The 23,886-nt window shown below is 44.7% G+C and overlaps 1 protein-coding gene across 1 annotated transcript in view; it reads left to right on the top strand.

Moving 5' to 3' along the window:
* The window catches only part of LOC306916402 (A disintegrin and metalloproteinase with thrombospondin motifs 2-like), a gene marked incomplete at its 5' end in the record, with an annotated part of 83,552 nt that extends 59,666 nt beyond the window's left edge, over nucleotides 1–23,886 (top strand). The window contains 10 exons of the mRNA XM_079494240.1: nucleotides 2,109–2,189; nucleotides 2,394–2,560; nucleotides 3,405–3,561; nucleotides 9,636–9,771; nucleotides 10,793–11,000; nucleotides 12,948–13,077; nucleotides 13,602–13,694; nucleotides 17,784–18,792; nucleotides 19,666–21,370; nucleotides 23,765–23,886. Of these exons, the coding sequence (XP_079350366.1) occupies nucleotides 2,109–2,189; nucleotides 2,394–2,560; nucleotides 3,405–3,561; nucleotides 9,636–9,771; nucleotides 10,793–11,000; nucleotides 12,948–13,077; nucleotides 13,602–13,694; nucleotides 17,784–18,792; nucleotides 19,666–20,479 (2,795 nt within the window). The 3' untranslated portion in view covers nucleotides 20,480–21,370; nucleotides 23,765–23,886. The remainder of the gene's footprint in view (nucleotides 1–2,108; nucleotides 2,190–2,393; nucleotides 2,561–3,404; nucleotides 3,562–9,635; nucleotides 9,772–10,792; nucleotides 11,001–12,947; nucleotides 13,078–13,601; nucleotides 13,695–17,783; nucleotides 18,793–19,665; nucleotides 21,371–23,764) is intronic.

The following is a 23,886-nucleotide window of genomic DNA, read 5'->3' as shown; positions in this document are numbered from 1 at the left end:
ACTCATGACAACACAAACAATATTTTGGACCAAACAAATAATTACAAAGAAGAAAAACAACAAAAAAAGTGTTGTAACCTGCCGTTTTTTTCTTCTTTCTAATTATTTGATTGGTCCAAAATATTGTTTGTGTTGTCATGAGTTGTCACGACTCGAGTTGGCTTTGTCCGCGGCGTAACCGTCTTTAAATAAATACTTTAAGAAATGTCTATGAGAATAATGCATTGGGTTTCATTTCCTGGTCCAGGGTAGGAGGCGGGACTGCGACGCTCTATTGGCTTCAGTAGAGCTTGCTGGCTCCACCCCATCGTTTTGATAATTAACCTACTGGTTGAATATTGGTTGATTTTCATTCGAATCCGCTCATATAATATGGAACACTTTTAGATGTATCTAAAGAGCTGTTCATGAGGGGGGAAGACACAGGCATAACAGTACATACGCAGTTACGCAGTTACGCACGCACGCACGCACGCACGCACGCACGCACGCACGCACGCACGCACGCACGCACGCACGCACGCACGCACACACATGCATGAACTCTTATTTACCATTGGTTTTCAGTTTCACACACTGTCAAGAATGAAATTCAGACACATGCAACACATACAAATACCCAAATCCTTTCAACGGAAGGGTAGAGGTGAGGTGAGCTATCAAGATCCTGAAATATGAGTAACAATGATACTGGAGCTGAGAGAAAGACAGACACAGAGCTATAACATTATGTTTGGCCGATATTGATTGATTGATTGAAGAATTTATTAACATTTTGCAGAATTACAGTACATTTCAAGCACAAACTCAATACAAAGGCTGTTAACTGTGAGTGGACGACCCAATTAAGCATTACACTTGTTTCCAATAGGGTCCACCATGTTCAAATCATCAAAACATTTAGAGACGTACAAATAGACACTTCTATAGACAGAACAGGAATTCATCATAAAGGAGGTAAAAAGGGAAAAGAAACATATACAGTGAGGGAAAAAAAAGGGGTGGGCGGTGGGGGGGAAAATACTGGATATGCCCTCCACTCCAAATCTGTCCCACTGTTATTTTATTTTCAGCTAAATGTCGCCCTCTAGAGGTGCACTCGTGACACTCTTACCTAAGCCAAAATGTTTCTGTGTGACAATTTACAATTTAGGCATTTAGCAGACACTCTTAATCCAGAGAGATTTACAGTAAGCAAGAACAACACATGGTAATACATAGAAATAGTCATCAAGGATCATAAGGAAGCTAAAAAACCTTAGAATATCTGTACAGTGAAGCTATATGAGCTGCCACTTTCAAAATTACCAGCTCAATGAGATCTACCCACCAAAAAAATGTTGATCCCGTTGCTGAAATTTGTTTAAAAATGTACCTGAGGGGCTTTGGAATATAGTTACATACAGTAAGACATGAGACAAGCACACTTGGAATGGAAATAGAGGGACATTTTGAATTGGTAGGTTCTTTTTTTTGTATTATAACTTTGTAATGCTACTGACGTTTGTGTACAACATACAAAGTATTGCATTGTGGGTTTGAGCTGACATGACTTTATAGATGTCAGTCAATCAAGTCACCTTAACCCATTTTGGGCGGGAACCCCTTTTGGTGTTAGCATCATGTTATGCTTTAGCTATTGAAAAATAGCAGATCTACAAGCTCATAGCGCGCCACCGAGTGGCGCGCTACGAGCTTGTAGGTCTGACATAGAAACATAGCTTTTTCAGAAAACTGTCAGGATTTAGAAGAAGTGGCACAAGCGAAACAGTTTTTTTTACATTTAAATTAAATATATTTGTAGGACCATGCCATGTGATCTACCTGCACAGCCTTTGTGATCACGATGTACCTTTTGGGCACCCCGGCACTACACTGTAGAGTACTATATCTACAGTACATAATATGCTATCTAAAGTACACACGTTTAGCCTTTGCATATACGCCTGTGGTCGAGGTTAGTGCAAGTGCTACGGCAAGTGCTGCACTTACACTGGTGACTCGTGTTCGACCAGCGATTCATACCGCATGAGTTCATGTTATTGTCTAATGTAACACAATGACTTTAAAATGACTTTCATAACGGTTAACCCCTCCCTGTCCTTTAGGTTTCCTCAAAGTTCTTGAAATACCCAGAGGAGCGAGACATCTACTTATCCAAGAGCTGAAGGCAACCTCACACATTTTAGGTACAGTACTTTGCAGTGTGTTCGTGCGTGCGTGCGTGCGTGCGTGCGTGCGTGCGTGCGTGCGTGCGTGCGTGCGTGCATCTGGCTTCTGTTCTGGCACCTGGGCACACAAATTCAAAGTTATTTATTTAGTGTGAGTCACACCCTCTCTCTCTCTCCCCCCTCCCCTCCCCTCCCCTCCCCTCCCCTCCCCTCCCTCTCCAGCTGTGAAGAACCTGGCCTCGGGCCTGTTCTTCCTGAACGGCGTGGACAGCGAGTACCCAGACTCCCGCTCGGTCATAGAGAAGGGCGTGGAGTGGGAGTACGAGAACGACCACGACAAGGAGACGCTGCAGACCACGGGACCGCTCCGACACGGAGTTCTCATCATGGTAACAGTGTTGTTCATTTTGGCAGAAAATTTTGATTTTTGTTTCAGTCACATTTTAGTCACCTGGAATATTTTAGTGTTAGTATAGTTTTAGTCTAACTAAATATCATAAGATTTTAGTCGACTAAATCTACAGTTGATTTAGTCGACTAAAATGTATTTTGGCGGGCCTTGATGGCATCGTAATGATTGTTTTTACACATGCTGAAAATAGCAGATCTACAAGCTCACAACGTGTCGCGCTGCGACACGAACATTTTTCGTCTTCGTTTTAGTCAACGAAATCAACACTGCATGGTAAGATGATATACAGTACTCAACCTTCATTCAGCGCTGTAAAGTAACTAATGTACATTTACTCAAGTTCTGATGTACCCGAGTACAATTTTCAGGTACTTTACATGGAGTATTTCCGAATGTCGATACTTCTCAATGCGTCATCGCAATGCGACACATCGTGAGCTTGTAGATCCGCTATTTTCAAATGATTAAAACTTGAAATGGGACATTCTGCACCAAAGAGCACTTTTACTTTTCGTACTTCAAGTGCATTTTGATGCCAATACTTTTGCACTTTTACTCAAGTACATTTTGAATTCCGAACTTTTACTTGTAACAGAGTATTTCTATATTGCCGTATTGATACTTTTCTCAAGTAAAGAATTGGAGTACTGTTTCCATCACTGGTCTCTTTCACCCGTAGGTCCAGTTACACGGGGAGGAGGACGTGAACTTGTCGTATAAGTTTTGAACGCGTGTCTCTTTCACCCGTAGGTCCAGTTACACGGGGAGGAGGACGTGAACTTGTCGTATAAGTTTTGAACGCGTGTCTCTTTCACCCGTAGGTCCAGTTACACGGGGAAGAGGATGTGAACTTGTCGTATAAGTACATGATGAACGTGGACAGTGACCTGGCCATGGAGAACAACATGCTGGTGGAGGACAGTGCCTACGAATGGGCCCCCAAGAAATGGTCCTACTGCTCCAAGCCCTGTGGGGGAGGTAGGTAGACCTTTGTGTGGGACAGACAGTCCCTCATTTCCAAGACATTTCAGCCGTCCACACAAATCGAGACCCTGTCCCACATTGTGACTGGCAGGCAGCAGTGTTCAAATGCCCTAATAGTTAGTCCCCTTATAGTTATAAGCTCTCAGTTTTCTCGAGCCATAATATACATGGAGGTTTCTCCTTCTTAGGCTCACTGATTGGTCAACTAAACTAAATAACAGTGGATTAGTAAGCATACTGGCGGTTCTGTTATGACGTGGGGGCAGCGGTGGCCGAACGGTTTGCGGAGCGGTCTTGTTATCGGAAGGTCGCCAGTTCGTATCCCCGGACCGGCACGTTAAAATTACCACCGCTGAAGTGCCCTTGAGCAAGGCATTGAACCCCTACCATGAAATGTTCTATGAGCAGGGTCTGGCTGTAAACAAGTTCGTCGAGCTTAGTCCATTCACCCTGGGTAAACAAAGAACTTTGCTTTGCTTACTTTGCTTTACGTTAAATTGGCCTATCTCACAGCCCCCTTTCCACGCCCCCTTCCGGAGCTAGTGGTGTCATTTAACCATTAGCATTTACACTTTTTTTCTCTGGAGAATCTAAGTACATTTCCTAATGTTAAAATGTCAAAGACCGATAATAATATTCAATTCAATTCAATTAAATTTTATTAAAGTGTCAAATCACAACAAGTTGTCTCAAGACACTTTACAACCAACAAAGATCCACCCAGAGCAAGCAATATTACGACAATGGTAACGAAAAACTCCCCTTTAGGAAGAAACGTCAGGCAGAACCCGACTCTAGGGTGGGCGGCCATCTGCCTCGACCGTGTCGGGGGAAAGGGGGGGGGGGGGGTAGAGGGGAATAGGAAGAAAGAATAGAAGAGAGATAGACAGGGTGGGCTCCATGGAGGGGCCTGGTCCACATCTGGTCCAGGTCGTGCACTGTGAGGCCGGGTCCACGGTCACACTTCTGGTGGGCTCCATGAAGTGGCCTGGTCCACGGTCACACTCGGCAGTCAGTTAGGGGTTAATATTAGAGGTCCACGGAACTGCGAAGTGGAGGACAAAAAGAGACTCCGGGGAAGGATTCCCCGGATGTTGGGTTAGTGGCAGGCCTTACTGGAGCCTATACAGTGTATATTACAAGCACTGCTGGGAGACTGCTGGGCTCCATGAAGTGGCCTGGTCCACGGTCACACTCGGCAGTCAGTTGGGGGTTAATATTAGAGGTCCACGGAACTGCGAAGTGGAGGACAAAAAGAGACTCCGGGGAAGGAGTTGGATTAGTGGCAGGCCTTACTGGAGCCTATACGGTGTATATTACAAGCACTGCTGGGAGACAAACCCACACAAACAATGTACAATCATGGTATTTAGCAGACACACAGCACAGGTGCGGGGTTTGGTGGGAGGTTCCCCTTACTCAGTTCTCACCCTTATGACTTTATCGGGTGAGCGAGTACTGGAGACAAGTCTAGCTATAGGCTTTGTCATAGAGAAAGGTTTTCAACCTAGTCTTGAATGTGCAGAGCGTGTCAGCCCCACGGACCGAAGCCGGGAGAAGGTTCCACAGCTGAGGTGCCTGGGACCTAAACGCCCTGCCTCCTATTGTAACTTTTGATATTTTTGGGACAGTAAGCATATTTGCATACTGTAAACGCACTGTTGTTCTATTTGGTTTGTAGGGATCGATGAGTTCTTTGAGATATTGTGGTGCCTGACCATTGAGAGCTTTGTAGGTGAGGAGAAGAATTTTGAACTCTATTCTGTATTTAACCGGGAGCCAGTGTAGAGAGGCCAGTGAAGGAGTGATATGGTCTCTTCTTCTGGTACCTGTCAGCACACGCGCCGCAGCATTTTGAACTAGCTGTAGGCTTTTCAGAGACTTACTTGGGCAGCCTGACAATAGCGAGTTGCAGTAGTCCAGCCTTGAGGTAACAAATGCGGGGACAAGTTTTTCTGCATCATTTTTGGACAGGATGTGCCTAACCTTTGCAATATTACGCAGGTGAAAAAAGGCAGTCTTTGAGATTTGAAGGACATATCTTGATCAAAGACAGCTCCCAGATTCTTTACAGTGGCCTTGGAGGCCAAGGTAATGCCATCTAGGGAAAAGTTCTCGTCGGCTAGTTTGTCTCTTAGGGGCTTAGGGCCAATAATGATAACTTCCGTTTTGTCAGAGTTGAGGAGTAGGTAATTACGGGTCATCCAACTCTTTATGTCTTTAAGACATGCTTGAAGTTTGACTAGTTGGTCCGTTTCGTTCGGTTTCATCGATAGATATAGTTGAGTGTCGTCCGCGTAACAGTGGAAATCTATAGAGTGTTCCCTGATGATGTTACCCAGAGGGAGCATATATAAAGAGAAAAGTATTGGCCCAAGCACAGAGCCTTGTGGAACTCCGTATTTGACCTTTTCACGTGTTGAGGATCCGTCATTGACATTAACAAACTGAAATCGGTCAGACAGATAGGACTCGAACCATTTCAGTGCGACATCCTTGATGCCAACCAGGTGCTCCAGTCTATGTAGCAGGATGTGGTGGTCAATAGTGTCGAATGCAGCACTAAGGTCCAGCAATACCAGTCCAGTACAGAGAGGAGGTTATTATCTGCTGCGGTCAGGAGGTCATTTGAAACTCTCAGCAATGCCGTCTCAGTGCTGTGGTTAGCTCTGAAGCCTGACTGAAAGCCTTCGAATATATTGTTGTTATGTAGAAAGTCACATAACTGTTTGGCGACTGCTTTCTCGAGGATTTTGGAGAGAAATGGAAGGTTTGATATGGGTCTATAGTTAGCTAGAATGCCTGAGTCAAGAGTAGGCTTTTTGAGAAGTGGTTTGATTACAGCTACCTTAAAGGATTGTGGCACGTAGCCTGTCACCAGGGACATATTGATCATATTGAGCAGGGATGTACCAACCGGGGGCAGGACCTCTTTGAGTAATCTAGTTGGAACTGGATCCAGGGGACATGTCGTTGATTTTGAGGAAGTTATCATTGAAGTGAACTCAGAGAGCTCGATTGGGGAGAACCTGTCCATATATATATTTGGGTGTGCGGCCATCTCTGGGACCACCATATTTGGGGGCAGTCCAGTGGGGGCTGAGAGTAGTTGTAGATCAATTTGATCTCTGATAGTCCCTTTTTTGCCATTGAAGAAACTCATGAAATCGTTACTATTGAGAGTTGTAGGGATACGTGGATCAGTGGAATCATTACTTTTTGTCAGTTTCGCCAGAGTGTCAAAAAGGAACTTGGGGTTACTTTTGTTTTCCTCTATTAGGGATGAATAATAGGTGGCTCTGGCATTGTCGAGGGCCTTTTTGTATATTTTGAGGCTGTTCTGCCAGGCTATACACGATTCTTTCCGTTTGGTTGAGCGCCATATTTTTTCAAGTTTGCGAGACGTTCGCTTGAGATTTCTAGTTTCCGAGTTGTACCATGGGGCTAGCCTTTGTTGCTTTATTACTTTCCTTTTCAGGGGAGCGACAGAGTCAAGTGTCATTTGAAATGAGCTTGTGACACTATCAACAAGGTGATCGATTTGAGAAGGACTATAGGTGTGCGGGTCTTCTATTTTGTTGAAATATACCGAGTTGATGGCTGATGGAATTGTTTCCTTGAACTTATTTACAGCGCTCTCGGATATACTTCTGCCGAGGACATTTTTGTCCAGTGGTGTATAATCCATTAATGTAAAATCGAAAGTTATCAGATAATGGTCAGAGAGGTCACGATTTTGTGGGAAAACTATGAGGTGCTCTATTGTAATACCATAGACCAGAATGAGGTCAAGGGTATGGTTGAGAATGTGGGTAGGTTTATCTACACACTGAGAGAAACCGATTGAGTCAATCAATGAGATGAATGCTCTATTTAGGCTATCAGTTCCTATGTCCGCGTGAATATTTAGATCACCGATTACGATGATTTTATTAGACTCAAGGACTAGACTTGATAAAAGTTCAGAGAACTCAGATAGAAATAGTGTGTAAGCGCCGGGAGGGCGGTACACTGTAATGACTATTAGGGGCTGTATTGATTTCCAGCTTGGGTGTGAAAGGTTGAGAGTCAAGCTTTCAAATGATTTGTAGGTGGCTTTGGCTCTAGGACTAATTGTTAGGCTTGAATTGAAGATGGCAGCAACTCCACCTCCAATTTTACCATTGTCTCTGGGGATATGGGCATTGGTGTGACTTGGTGGGGTGGCTGTATTTAAACTGACATATTCTTGCTCACCCAGCCACGTTTCAGTCAGACAAAATAAGTCAAGACTATTGTCTGATATGATTTCATTTACCAGTGTTCCTTTTTTGCGTAGAGATCTAATATTTAGAAATCCACATTTGATATTTGTATTTTGTGGTACTACTGTATTGGTCTTGATTTGTATCAAGTTTGTGTGTACAGCTCCTATTTCCTTTGGTTTGTTCAGCCTATATGGTTTGTTCAGCCTGTACAGAGACTGTATAGTTTGTATAGACTGTATAGTTTGTAAAGACTGTATAGTTTGTATAGTTCTATTTTGTATAGTTTGAATAGTTCTATTTTGTAGGATAGGTGGGGTAGGTGGCTGCACTGGAGGAAGCACAGAGAGCTGTGTAGGACTGCAACTCTGCTTCCTGGTCCCAACTCTGGGTGGTCATAATGAATCTATAAAATAGTCCATATTTCTAGAGATGAGCTTTGCACCGTCCCAAGTTGGATGTATGCCGTCTCTCTCTATCAGACCAGTATTCCCCTCAAAGGTTTCCCAATGATTTATAAAGCTCACGTTATTATCTGGACACCACCTAGACAACCAGCGGTTGAGTTGTCTCATACGGCTAAACATGTCATCATTAATCATGTTTGGCAGGGGACCAGAGAAAATTACGGAGTCCGACATTGTCTTTGCGTATGTGCAGACTGACTCAACATTTATCTTCGTAACCTCAGATTTCCGAAGTCGTGTGTCATTGCCTCCGCAGTGGATTACAATCCTATCATAACGATTACATTTACTTTTAGCAATAAGTTTCAGATTTGATTCGATGTCGCCCGCTCTGGCCCCGGGGATGCATTTGACTATGGTTCCTGGAGTCTTTAATTTCACGTTTCTCATTATGGAGCTACCGATAACCAGAGTTGTGTTCTTAATGACACGACGCCGTTGCGTGCCATCAAGTGGAACTGAAGTCTCACTGTCACACTCAACGGGTGTAGCAGCGAGTGGGGAGAAGCTGTTTGAAACGTGAAGTGGTTGGTATAATATGAAGAAAACACAATGGTATAACAACTCAAATAAGTAGAATAAACCTTACCTTTACAAAACAGTAGTTTGTGGCTTGTGAAAATACCTCTTTTAACATGGAAGCCTATGGACCGCAGAAAGAATAACACCACTAGCTCCAAAAGGGGGTGTGGAAAGGGGGCGGGGAAATGCTGTGAGATAGGCCTATTGTAACCTTCATACTTATGACCGGGGTCCTCCAGGGCTCTATGGGGCCTTTTTTTTATTTTTTTTACTATTTTGAAAAACATTTAAAAATACTTCAAATTGTGAGCTTGCAGATCGGCTGTTTGAACTATTTAGAAATGTTTTTCAAAATTGTAAAAAAGAAAAAAGAAAAAGAAAAGGCAAAGAAGGTTAGGGATAATTGGCCCAAATGCTAGTATATCTCTTGTATTGGGTTGACGAACTGAGTTTTCACACTGAACTTCCTTCATATTAACGCGCTCCATTTGTTATTGCCTCTCTCAAGATCATTTTACATCACCTGCTGTTGGCAGTCTGTTCGAGGTGCTGTCAATTTGTTGTTGATGACTCATGCACTTCCGACACAAGGACACACAACGTTTTGCTTTTGGGATAATTTACAAATTTGGAGGCTTTTCTTCTATGACACTCAAAAATAAATGGGGCTATTTGGTGTGTGTGTGTGTCTGTGTGCGTGTGTCTGTGCGTGTGTCTGTGTGTGTGTGTGTGTGTCTGTGTGTGTGTGTGTGTCTGTGTGTGTGTGTGCGTGCGTGCGTGCGTGCGTGCGTGCGTGCGTGCGTGCGTGCGTGCGTGCGTGCGTGCGTGCGTGCAGGAAAGCAGTATCTGCGGTATGGCTGCAGGCGAAGAGTAGACAGCAAGATGGTACATAAGAGTTTCTGCAACAAGTCCAACATGAAACCACGAGGAGACACCAGGGACTGCAACCCGAACTGCTGCCCTCCACCCATGTATGTATCAATACCCTCCACCCATGTATGTATCAATACCCTCCACCCATGTATGTATCAATACCCTCCACCCATGTATGTATCAATACCCTCCATCCATGTATGTATCAATACCCTCCACCCATGTATGTATCAATACCCTCCACCCATGTATGTATCAATGCCCTCCACCCATGTATGTATCAATACCCTCCACCCATGTATGTATCAATACCCTCCACCCATGTATGTATCAATGCCCTCCACCCATGTATGTATCAATACCCTCCACCCATGTATGTATCAATGCCCTCCACCCATGTATGTATCAATGCCCTCCACCCATGTATGTATCAATACCCTCCACCCATCTATGTATCAATGCCCTCCACCCATGTATGTATCAATGCCCTCCACCCATGTATGTATCAATGCCCTCCACCCATGTATGTATCAATACCCTCCACCCATGTATGTATCAATACCCTCCACCCATGTATGTATCAATGCCCTCCACCCATGTATGTATCAATACCCTCCACCCATGTATGTATCAATACCCTCCACCCATGTATGTATCAATGCCCTCCACCCATATATGTATCAATACCCTCCACCCATGTATGTATCAATGCCCTCCACCCATGTATGTATCAATACCCTCCACCCATGTATGTATCAATGCCCTCCACCCATGTATGTATCAATACCCTCCACCCATGTATGTATCAATACCCTCCACCCATGTATGTATCAATACCCTCCACCCATGTATGTATTTTTTAGAACAAAATGTGAGACAAAAGGATAGGCAATATTGGGCCTATGGTCGAATATGACATGAGGCAGTTTTAATAGCAAAGTAATAAATTCCGTCCCATCCCAATTGTCCCACACAAGCGATACTTGTCCCTCAAAATATGAACAGTTTAGATATGGTCACCCTAATCATGACATGCTGAACTGTACTGTATATGTCTTCATTCCGGCCATTCACGTGCACTCCTCTGCTCCGGACCTTCTCTCTCTCTCTCCCCCCCAGTTGGGTGACAGGTGAGTGGCAGAACTGCAGTAAGGCCTGCGGTCGGACCGGGCAGCAGATCCGCTCCGTCAGCTGTGTCCAGCCGTCGGACGACAACACCATGCGCTCCATTCACAGCAAGCACTGCAACGATGACCGCCCAGAGGCCCGCCGCTCCTGCAACCGAACGCCCTGCCCCGCCCAGTGGAGAGTCGGGCCATGGACACAGGTAAACATGCACCCGGTGCCAATCTCCTAAACTGTAATTATCGGGGAGATACTCTCCCTCTGCCACTCCCTCTGCCAACCTGGGGAGAGCAACGGACTGACCTCATGCTTGACTCAATGCACGAGGAGTCCAAGCCGCTTCTTTTCACCTGACAGGGCGATTTTTCCCCGGTTGGACGTGGAACAGCGCGTGGAAGGAACACGTTATTCCAACCAGCTCCTTTCCCTTCCATCAGGCCCCCCGGCTGGCCAGGGGGAGGCAGTATAGAGACCAGCATTACTGCGTGAGGGTACCTCGACTTCGCCTCTGTGTTTAAACATCCTGTCGGTCATTATTTTTCAACAACTATACCGCTGCGTCATACATTATCACTTGCATAGTCCCTCACATAAAGTGACTCTCGTTAAGATGAAGGCTATAAGGACATCATCAAGCATTGATTTGATCTGAGGGTTGAGAGGAAAGGTAAACGAGATTCAACCTCAGAGGGGCTGGCGTTCCGACACGCTACAATCACAATTAAGATGATTACATTAGAGTGCCCTCCAATCATCATTCTAGATAGAGTGACAGGCCACTCTCAACCGTGCACATACGGGCCAACATGGCTGTGCAACTGCCACTCAGGAGGTAGAGTGGCCATGTAGGAACCAGAAGGTTCCCGCGGTCAAGTGTCCTTGAGCAAGACACTGAACCGTGAGTCCAAAACTGCTCCCGGTGAGCAGATTGGTTGGTGCATTGTCGGACCTGACATACTGACTTACATGGCCGGTTAACAGGATCGGTGCCGGACATTTACGACCCTCATTCAGGCTTCCCTGCCTATGATTAAAGTTACCTTTGAACAGCCACTGCACCGACTGCTCCGTTGCTTGTCATGAAAATCCACTTTAAAACGGTGTAATCGCTTGTCGTTGAAAAGTATTCCAAAGTGGTGATCGCAACAAGAGATCGGATGAGGAAGCTGCTCGGCAGCTTCCCCATTGTAAACAATAGGGACTCAATTTCCCATAAGACTGATTAGACTGATTCAGGTTAGGGGACTTACATGGGCGGTTAACCCATTCAGGCCTGACGTCGAAAATGTTTTCTAAATCATGACAATTTTCTGAAAGATTTGAGGCACCTTTTAACGATTTTTCAAAAATAGCAGATCTAGAAGTTCATAGCGCGCCACTCGGTGGCGCGCTATGAGCTTGTAGATCTGCTATTTTTCAATAGCTAAAGTTTAACATAACGCTTAAAACACCAAAAGGGGTTCCCGGACTTCCTGCCCAAAATGGGTTAAGGTTAGAGTTAGGGTTAGGGGACTTACATGGGCGGTTAAGGTTAGAGTTCGTAATAGTCGGACAACGCGTTTCCACGTTTCCTAACGAGCCAGTGGGCTCCAGGCGAGCCTGCTGGCTCGATAGCATTCGAGTAATATGTAACCTACTGGTGATTATCGGTTGATTTTCATACAAATCTGTTGATGTAAGCCTACTTTTGAAAATGGCAATGCTAGCTGTTGCTGAATATTGAATCACATTTGATCGGAAACATCTAGTTTGGTTGCTTAATCTGAAACTTTGAGCCAATTGAGTCATATGAATATTATGGCAGCCATGTGTTTGTAGTTGATACAGCAAGATGATGAGAACTACTGTTGCCTCTGCCTTATTTAATCCTCTAACTAATGCACACCTTGTATTCAAAGTTTTGCTTAGTTATACTACAGTACTTAGGTTAGGCATCAACTAATTGTGACACAATTGTGGCCTAAAATATTTGTGACTGTGTGTGCGTGTGCCTGTGTGTGCGTGTGCCTGTGTGTGTGTGTGTGTATGTGTATGTGTATGTGTATGTGTATGTGTATGTGTATGTGTATGTGTATGTGTATGTGTGTGTGTGTGTGTGTGTGTGTGTGTGTGTGTGTGTGTGTGTGTGTGTGTGTGTGTGTCCGTCCAGTGCTCAGTGACGTGTGGTAATGGGACCCAGCAGAGACAGGCTCTGTGCCACACCAGGGACAACACCATCGGCCTGTGTCTGGACAGCAAACCTGATACCATCCGAGTGTGTCGACTGGATCCGTGTGCCAGTGAGTACCACATACCCTCCATATACATAGACTGGATCCGTGTGCCAGTGAGTACCACATACCCTCCATATACATAGACTGGATCCGTGTGCCAGTGAGTACCACATACCCTCCATATACATAGACTGGATCCATGTGCCAGTGAGTACCACATACCTTCCATATACATAGACTGGATCCATGTGCCAGTGAGTACCACATACCCTCCATATACAGTAGACTGGATCCATGTGCCAGTGAGTACCACATACCCTCCATATACAGTAGACTGGACCCGATCACGTGATCGGAAATCGGGGCCGATATCACGTCATTTTCGAATGTTCAGAACGGAAGATTATGTCTCCCGTATTTGGGGGGGAACGGAATGGAGGGGCTTTTCAGAGTAAAACAAATCTGCTGGCACTCTAGCACCTTTATTTTGAAGAATTCCCTGGCAATAAAAAGTGTTAAATATTCCTCTTTTTTCCCCATCTCTCTCTCTCTCTCTCTCTCTCTCTCTCTCTCTCTCTCCCCCTCCGCAGAGGGCTCGTCGGACCTGAACAAGAACGGCAACATCCTGATCCAGTGGCTGTCGCGTCCCAACCCCAACTTCCCCATCCAGAAGATCTCGTCACGTAAAACCTCCCTCTATAGCTCCTCGCAGCCCGGCCTCCACAGCAGCACGTCCGTCCTGCGCTGGTCCCTGCCCGTCTCTGTCCTGCTGTCTCTCCAGGGGCGGCCTCGGCTGGCCCCCTGACACCTCTCTTCTCTTTTCCTGTGCCCGCGCCCGTGCGAGCGGCAAAAAAAAGCTTTCGCTTTTAATATCTTTTCGGGGTGTGTGGGAGGGGGGGGGGGGTGTCTCTCTCTCTCTCTCTCTCTCTCTCTCTGTGTCTGAGGCGGCTCTAACTGGGGGGCGTCTCTGGCTTTCCCCCCTGTGTGTGCGCTGGTTGGTTCTTCTCTCTTGCTCTGTCTCTCTGTCTCTCTCTCTATCTCTCTCTCTTTCCTTTGTGGAGCATTGTGTTGTAACCGCTGGCCAGTCGAAAACTCAAAAGATTTAACATACAAACTTTGATGTGGAAAAAGGGGGAAAACGGGAGCGAGCAGGTTTTGAGCGAGCGGCGGCTCCTGCACGGAGAGGCGTCGTTGTGGGGGCCGCCATGGGCGAGCGGAGCGAGGCCCCTATCGGCTTCGGGCGGCCGCGTTTCGCCGCGCGAGCTAGCTGCGTGTTGTCATGGGTTACCGCTCCTGAGATGCAGACGTGCTTTTTTTCCTCCCCTCCTCCTTCTCTGGGCTGTCATTGTAGGGAGCGACAGGTAACTAACAGAAAAGGTATATAAATATCTATATATTTAAATGAGAAAAAAAAAAGTCAAAGAAATATATATGAAAGCTTTATTGTGAATGTGATCTTGTCACAATGAGGACATCTTTGCTAAAAAAAAAAGAAGAAGAAAAGAAAACAATGCTCATCGCTCATCCTGGTTCCATTCTGGAATGAGAACAGTGGTTCAAATCTCATTCTGCGTTTCACTCTCGAGACTACTTTATACTCCATTGTGTGAGGGTGTTGTCCTTTTTGCCAACAAGAACCCGATCCGCGAGCCCAAGGACGCGTCGCAGCATCGCATTCGCAACGACCATGCACACGCTCTTGGGCTCGCAGATCGCTTCTGTTTGGGCAAAGCAACACCGGCATACATCGGCGTACAAAATGAGGCTTCGGTTTGACAGCAAGGAACTCTGCACAGGTATACAGGAAGTGACATAAGAAAACCTTTTCTTTTCTTTTTGTGGGGTGGGGGCGGGAGGCGGGGGTGGGGGCGGGAGGCGGGGGGAGGGGAGAGGGGGGCTGTGAGGTGAACAATCTCGTAGTGAGGGTTAAATGGAAGAAGAAGAAAAAAAACACAGGGTAGTAAGACCACCTGAGGTTGCTTCCCATCTCACCACCATCGAACCATCTTCTCTTTGACTGTTACTACTAAAGTTCAATAAAATGCAGCTTATTTGTGCTTGCAGACTTTAAACAAATACACCTATGAATATATTTGTATTTATATATACCTATAAATCTAAATCTATATATATGAGTAAACAATAATATTAATAACAATGTTTTACCATGAATAAGCTGTAGCTTATTTGCCTAAAAACCTTTGGACTGCTATTGATCGCTTAGATCCTTGACTGTTATGTGTATTTTTTTATTGATTTTACATGAATACAGATGAAAAATATTTAATAAGGGTAAAGTGTTTTGGGGGGAAAGTGGGGAAGACGTTCTATTATGCAGGATTTGATCAGTTAGTTGCCTCTCCATTCTCTCAGATGGATCAATGGATTACCGTGTTTTCTTTAGCTATAGAATCACGTTTTGTCATGCACATTTTTGCATCCTGTCGATTGTGTGTGTGCGCGTGCGTGTGTGTGTGCGTCTGTGCATGCGTGCGTGCATGCGTGAGTGACTGCGTGTGCATGTGTCTGTGTGTGAGTGTGAGAGCAGATGTGTGTCATGTGTTTGATTTGAGGTGAGTGAAAGAGATAAGGAACAAGGGAGGAAGGGAGGTAAGTGAAAGACTGAAGTACGGTACTGTATGCTCATTTGCGCGGGTGCGTGCGTGCGTGTGTACGTGTGTATGTGTGTGTGTGCGTGTGTGTGTGCGTGCGCGTGCGTCCGTGCAATTGCATGTGTACGTGCGTGTCGGTGTGTGTGTGTGTGCTCATTCATTCAGGCTTCTAGACATAGCGATCAGATACAGAAATACCTCATAAACCTTGATTTGAAAGCGTCCGTCCGATTGACTTTTCTTTTGTTTTTACTTTTGTGACGAACATTAACCACATGAACAATGCCTTATCTTGGATTTGAATGTAACGGCATTTATCTGCTTTATTACTCATCGAAAAGTTTTCACGTGGAATAGAGGCAGCTTCAAAACTCACACGCCAACCAACCATCATCAAACCTAATACCAAGCTGGTGACGTCGGTGACATTACATTATTTCCGACTGCTGAGAAAGGGTTTACAAAAAGGTTCTAGGGTATCGAGACATGTGGCATCTAGAAAAAAAACGGGGAAAAAAACCAACAAAAAAACGAAACACTTCAGACTTGTCATTGTTATTGTGATCACATATTTCTGTTGTGACGACGATGTAGCGATCGCTATCAAAAAGGTTTTCCTCGCGGAAAAGGTGGACCGTTACCATAGCAGTGCGATACTGTATATATACCATTGGTGTTGACTGTATTTAATAACGTTCATGACTGTTATCTTCTTACTTATGACAAAACAAAAAGAAAGAATCTATAATATTCTCTATACTTTGGGTAACTGTTTTCGTGGCTTCACTAGCCTGCTGCGTGGTGGTGGCGGGGCTGGCGGCCGACGTTATAATGGTCGGGGTGGGGGGGGGGGCTAACGTCGGGGGGGGGGGGGGGGACATTCAGATGGACTACGTGCACTGCGTCTATATGCACTTTGATTTATCAGGGAAAACTTTTATTAATGTTTTGTAAATGTTTCATATGACACTTAACGTGCCATTCCGAGTTTTTACATCATCATCATGGAAATCCCGTGTTTTAATTTGAAGCAGCAAAACTATATATTATCATTTATGTATACCTTCTTTCATTTGATTCCTCAAAATTGATAAACTGATTGACTGATTGATTTCCAAGTAATGAAGTGTTTTACCAAAGTGACTGTGAACTTGTACCTTTCGATACAGTTGAATTATTTTTCTTAAGAAAAGAATATATCTATATATTGAGGGCGGGGGTGGGGGGGACGGGGTGTACATCTCATTGTTTCAGTTCCTGTCATTCTCAAACAGCAAAGGTTGTATCAATAAAAATGTTTTAAAAAGTGTGACGTTTCTCTTGGGAATTTTCACTGGATTCTGTGTCCGATTTGACAGGGAGCTCATTGTACTGCCATGGTTACGGACGGGTACAAATCAAGCAACACGAGAAAAGGTCTTACAGTAGTTCAAATGAAAACAACATTCAGCTTCAGAACACATGTCTCCACAACAGAAGCCTGGCCTCTATCCTCCTCCTCCTCCTCTATTGATTTCTGTTGCTCTGAACTAACCTAATGACTGCTATAGATGCATTTGGGTTTTTCTACTCTTCCTTTCTGCATTGTCTGCTAATGGTGTGGCTTTACCACATGTACTACATGACTGTACACAGTGTGGATGCACACGGATTCACGCACGGACACGTGCACATGCAGACGGAAAATGTCTCGTTCTGAAAATGTCTTCTTGAACACAAAATCTTGAAATTGTATCCCTTGACAAACAGTGATGGTACTTTTAGTTTACTTGAGCATTTCCAATGTTTGTACTCCACAATACATCTCAGAGGCAAATATTGCACTTTTACTCCACTACAATTATTTGAAAACTTTAGTTGCTAGTTACTTTGTAGATCTTGATTATCATTACAAAACATACATTTACCACTTCAGCCCTATATACATTTTGGCCATTTGAAAATAGCCGATCTACAAGCTCACAATGCGTCACGATGCGACGCATTGTGAGCTTGTAGATCCTTGTAGATTATAGATTTTTAAACTTAAAAAAAATATATACTTTTTCAACCACTGCTGGCAAACTAGTAAACCACGCACACACACACACACACACACAAGCCCTCCCTCCCGCCGTGCCCATGTCTCAGCTCTCTGTTCTCTCCCCCCTCCCCCAACAGGCCAGCGCTGTCATGGAGACCGCTCAGTGTTCTGTAGCATGGAGGTGCTGAAGCGCTACTGCCCCCTACCGGGCTACCAGCGCATGTGTTGCAAGTCCTGCAGCAACGTCACCACCACCACCACCACAGACCCTGTCATCACTGTCATCCCAGATCCTGTCACCACTGTCATCCCAGATCCTGACACCACCATCTTCACAGACCACCCTGTCACCACTGTCATCACAGACCCTGACACCACCATCTTCACAGACCACCCTGTCACCACTGTCATCACAGACCCTGACACCACCATCACAGACCACCCTGTCACCCTCATTACAGACCCTGACACCACCATCACGGACCACCCTGTCACCCTCATCACAGACCCTGTCACCACCCTCATCCCGGACCCTGTCACAACCATCACTGACCCTGTCACCACCCTCATCCCAGACCCTTTCACCACCGCCATCACTGACCCTGTCACCACCGTCACAGACTCTGTCACCACCCTCATCCCAGACCCTGTCACCACCATCACAGACCACCCTGTCACCCTCATCACAGACCCTGTCACCACACTCATCCCAGACCCTGTCACCACCCTCATCACATACCCTGTCACCACCGTTGCAGACCCTGTCGTCACCACCCCCACCCCCACCACTCATCCGCCCACCTCCTCCCCTGAACAGACCAGTGCCACCCAGTGGATAATGGCTCAATCCCCGGCCATCGCCACCACATCCACCGTCTTCACCCACCCGTTTACCACCCCTACTACTCTTACAGTTCCTTATTCCGGCCTTCCTCCTACCACCCCTGAAATCCCTTCCAGCTTTCCTACTACCCCTATGGCAACCTTCCCCGTTCCCACCACTAGTCCCAGCACTACTGCTTACCCCCTGCCTCTGCCCCCTCCGGACACCACAGATGATACCGCACACCTAAACCCACCATACACTACAGATACTCCAACACCGCTAGGTCCCAAATACAGCCCAAAAAAGACAACTCCGGCAAAGTCCAATCCCAAAAAGAATGTTCCACCAAAGAATAAGACCAAAAAAGTGATTCCACCAAAGACGCAATTGAAAAAGAATACCTCAACGAAAAATACTACCAAAACCACTATTGAAGCAAAAAACACCAACAAAAAAGTTATTCCATCAAAGACCACTCCCAAAAAGAATACTTCCGCAAAATCTGCCCCCAAAAAGACTTTAACAACAAAGCCTATCCCTAAAAAGAATATTCCAGCCAAATCTAATCCCAAAAAGAATATTCCAGCTAAACCTATCCACAAAAAGAATATTCCAGCCAAATCTAATCCCAAAAAGAACATTCCAGCAAAGTCTGTGCCAAAAAAGAATATTCCAGCCAAGTCAAAACCCAAAAAGAATATTCCAGCCAAATCTAATCCCAAAAAGAACATTCCAGCAAAGTCTGTCCCCAAAAAGAATATTCCAGCAAAGATTGTGCCCAAAAAGGATTTTCCAAAAAAGTCTATACCCCAAAAGGATATTCCAGAAAAGTCTGTCCCCAAAAGGAAAACAATAATGCAAGCTATTCTAGAGGCTAAAAAGGTCATGCCACCAAAACCCAATAAAAATAAAAATATCAGTCAGAAAAAGACCAGCCCACCAAAGACAACTCCCTCCGACGACACAGCCCACACTCACTTAACAAGCCCCGAACCCTTATGGGAGTATCCCTCTTTCACACCGTCCCCCAGCACTAGTTCCCTTGAACCCTTATGGGAGTATCCCTCTTTCACACCGTCCCCCAGCACTAGTTCCCTTGAACCCTTATGGGAGTATCCCTCTTTCACACCGTCCCCCAGCACTAGTTCCCTTGAACCCTTATGGGAGTATCCCTCTTTCACACCGTCCCCCAGCACTAGTTCCCTTGAACCCTTATGGGAGTATCCCTCTTTCACACCGTCCCCCAGCACTAGTTCCCTTGCCACAGCTCCAAGCATGCCTGTCCCACCGTCAATCAGCAGAGATAGAGAAACCACAAGCGAAACTCCACAGTGGCTCTATCTCCGCGCAGACGAGGGAACCTCAACGCCCAGTACGTTTACGTTTGACGACGTCATAACGTCGCCCGACGGAACCATTTACTTTGAGGACGCCACAGTGTCTAGCAGCGATGTCGCTTTAAGCAGCAGCGGCGATGCCTCGATCATTATCAGAGGCGAGAGCGTTCTCAGTGGCGATCACAGTACGATGCCGTACGGCGACCCCGCGGCGATGATGACTAGCGGAACGGTGGTGATGGACGACGACCTCGCGCTGGTGATTCCTACCGTCACCAGCGATGACGTCACGGACCTGCGCTCACCTTATTGGTCGGACCTGCCCGAGTACATCCCGGTGAGCGTCACAACCTCAGACCTAATCACTGCCCCTCCTCCTCCTCCCCAGACCACCGCGGTACGAGTCGTCCACACGACCACGGCGACGGCCACGGTCGGGCCCCGCTGGGGCGGAGTAGTAGAGGAGGAGGTCAGTGAGAACAACTCTGTCGACCACATCCCGTATGGCAGCAGCAGAGTCGTGGGCGTAGACAACGACCTCTCTCAGAGCAACCTGATCGCGAGGCGTCGGATCAACCTCCGAGAGAGGACGAGGAACAAGCGCATCCAGGAGCTTCTGGAGGAGAAGCGGAACTTTCTGCTCAGGATGAAGCGAGCTCGGCCAGCGTGAGGAATATAGATGCAAAGCCCCTTCTCATTTCTCTTATAGAGATGACGTCTTCTTAATAAGACTGGTTGTTTTTAAAGCCCTTCTGAGCTCCTGTCAAGCATCCCGTCGACGTGCCCTTATTTGCAGAAACACTAAATACTGACTGTCTTTATGACATCCAGACTCTCGCATCAGTAGCTATGGCACACTGGACCCTTTGAGAGAAACAAAAATCATGGCCAGATGTTTGCACATTTGTTTTGAATAAAGAAAATCCTTTTAGATTATATAGACTGTAAAACAGTTGCCGATTTGAAGCAAACCGTCTTGTCTGTGTAACCACAATAGTACATAAACAGATGTGATGAAAACCACTCATACACTTTGTCAATCACTTTACATTTGGATCCAGACAAATATCCCACTATGTATTTGTTTGAAGATCCGGCACATATAGAGCACCACAATAGACCATACGTGTCTGCAATGCAGACATCCCTGCCAGCACTTATGAATCAATAAAAGCTAGACTCAAAATGTAAAATAAAACGGCATTGCCACCCAGGACTGCAGGAACAAATATAACCCACTAAACCAGTGGTCCGGGGATCACCAGTGTTCGTTGAGGGAGTTTCAAGTGGTCCCAACCCAGCTAAATGCAGAGTTGGTAACCAAAGTGACCCTTATGAATCTTTAACTCTTGAGAGTATAACATGACCCTTATGGGTCCATTTGGTTTCAACTTTACACTCTCAACAGTTGTTTTTGTTACACATCTGCATTACTTAATTTACAAGAATTTAATTTAGAGAATGTAAAATAATTGTTATTTTTTTATAATTGTTATCAATACAGTATGGAATTGTGAACATAATCTTATCCAACAATAACAAAATGTTCTTTTTGTTTGGGGTCTGAGAGGCTAATCTCATCAAATGTGACTAAATTTGTCTGAGGGACTGCCATTGGATTTTTTTGAATTTTCGTTTTTTCATGTCATATGAAAGCAGGGAATCATAGCTTCAAATTGACATATTGGTTGTTCAGTTTGACCCATCAGTTTTGGAGATATGGCTTATAGAGTAATGTCTTGCAGAAAACAGCAAGTTGAGAAAACGGGCTTGAAAGGTTCACTTCTGTGGTCCCTAACATTACACCTAGCTACATGTTTGGGCATTTATTTCATTTTTTTTTGTTTTTCTCCTCTGGTGAAAAGATGTAATTTGCGCGATGGCAGTCTCTCAGTCAAATCTGGTCACAAATGGTGGTCCGTGGCTGTCTCAAATGCCAAATAAATAATGGTGCTTTATATGAAAAGGGTTGAAAACCACTTCACTAAACAAATATGAACAGCTCTCAGGGCTCTGGCAACTAACAGATGAGACCATCTGGATATTATTTAATTATTGTATCCTTGTTCTTGGTCAATCTTCTGAATCCGGGTACTCTGTATGAACTGCAAACTGACTGTTTTGGAGGCATTAATGCAAATATGGTGTTGCCATACCCCCATATGTTCCCTTTTTTTGAATGACTTGTCTTAGACTGTTACGCTGTCCGAAACAACAACATACGTACGTCGTACGGTATGTATGTCTGACGTCATGCCATCTCTCAGGCAGCTAACGAGAGCTCTGGAAGACTATTGAGGCACACTGCACGCACACGCGCGCATAGGGCAACACACAGGAAAATACATAATATGACCATAACAATAACATATATGAAGATATATGTTAATATCTCAATTCAAGAGTTGTCGAAAAAGTGTAAATTAAAGAAATGGTTTTGATATATTGATATTTTCCATATATGTTTGTTTTTTTACTAAATGGTCAGTACAGTGTGGTAATTTAGTTACTGTGGTGCTTAAAGACATTGAGTCATTGTGCTTTCAGTTGTGTATATTTCTGAATAGGAAGTTGAAAGAAGAAGAAGAAAAAAAAGAAGCTTATTCATATCTACAAATCTACTGCATCACAATAGAAGCTTTGAGGGCCAGTTTATTTTGTTATGTTATGTTAATACTGGTACATTTCTGCCTTGCAGCTGCTGCGAAAGCACATACGTCTCTGTACGATATCTGTACATATGAAACAGAAGTTAATGTTTTAATATTTATTAAAGTTCAATTGCCTGTGGTATTTTGCAAATTTTAAGTTGTCTGAAATCTTTACTTTCTATTTAATTGAACTGATTGAATTGAATGAGCTGACCTACAGGCAGGGGGAGAGGTAGCTGTTGATGTCTTTGTTTGTGCTCTTACTGTATTTAAAAATGAAATGCGTCGAACAGCAGCGTAAGCTCAATGTCTCAATAGAAAATGAATCATGTATGAGTTGATGGTGAAAGTGTCTTGGAACTGTGATGATAATGATCTTTATTGAAACTATACTTGTGCACACATTCACATCATCTTGACGAAAACATGTGGGAACCTGGAAAGGGGAACACCACTCATTTTCAACATTGAACTATGCCATTAATATACCTTAAGAGTTGTTGTGTATAAGAAGTATTACAAAAGTCCCCCCCTTCTGTTTAGCCTAGAACTGGAGGTCTAGAACTTGGGGTTATGTGATCAGTGACATCACAAAGTTGTACTCTGCAAGCCAAAAGTACATCTTTATGATGTCACTGATCCCATAGCCTCGGAAACCCAGACGTTTTTATTTTATTGATGCCATGACCCCAAGTTCTATAGGCTATAGCCCTCCAGTTCTAGACTAAAGACTTCTTCTTTTTGGACCGGAACAGTGTGCTTGTGGTTAGAGTGTCCGCCTTGAAACTGGGAGGTTGGGGTTCGATCCCCGCCCAGGTCATACCAAAGACTGTAAAAATGGGACCCAATGCCTCCCTGCTTGGCACTCAGCATCAATGGGTTGGATGTGGGGTCAAATCAACTAATCAAATGATTCCCGAGCGCGGGAACTTCTCTAAGGTACTCTAAGGTATATTAATGACAGAGTTAAATGTTGAAAATAAGTGAAAGGCATGCAACGGCCAACATAAAAACCAGCACACATTATCGATTATCTTCTTAGCGGTTATTCTACTTTTGATGCATCAAATAATCGAGAAGATAATCGATCGAGAGAGTCTTAGTCGACTACCAATCTCTTGGTCGATTAGTCGAGTTCTTTTTTCTTTGTTTGCATGATTCAACTTAGAGATTGTTATATCATTTAACAAATAGTTTGTTACACATCTGCATTACTTAATTTACAAGAATTTAATTTAGAGAATGTAAAATAATTGTTATTTTTGATCGTTTGCCTGTTGTCTCCTAGAATCTTATCCAACGAGGTCTGAGAGGCTAATCTCATCAAATGGTGGTCCGTGGCTGTCTCAAATGAATAATGAATAATGGTGCTTTATATGAAAAGGGTTGAAAACCGCTTCACTAAACGAATATGAACAGCTCTCAG

This window comes from Electrona antarctica (genome assembly GCF_951216825.1).
Source record: "Electrona antarctica genome assembly, chromosome: 1".
In the NCBI taxonomy this organism is placed as follows: domain Eukaryota; kingdom Metazoa; phylum Chordata; class Actinopteri; order Myctophiformes; family Myctophidae; genus Electrona; species Electrona antarctica.
This window is presented reverse-complemented; position numbering and strand designations above follow the sequence as displayed.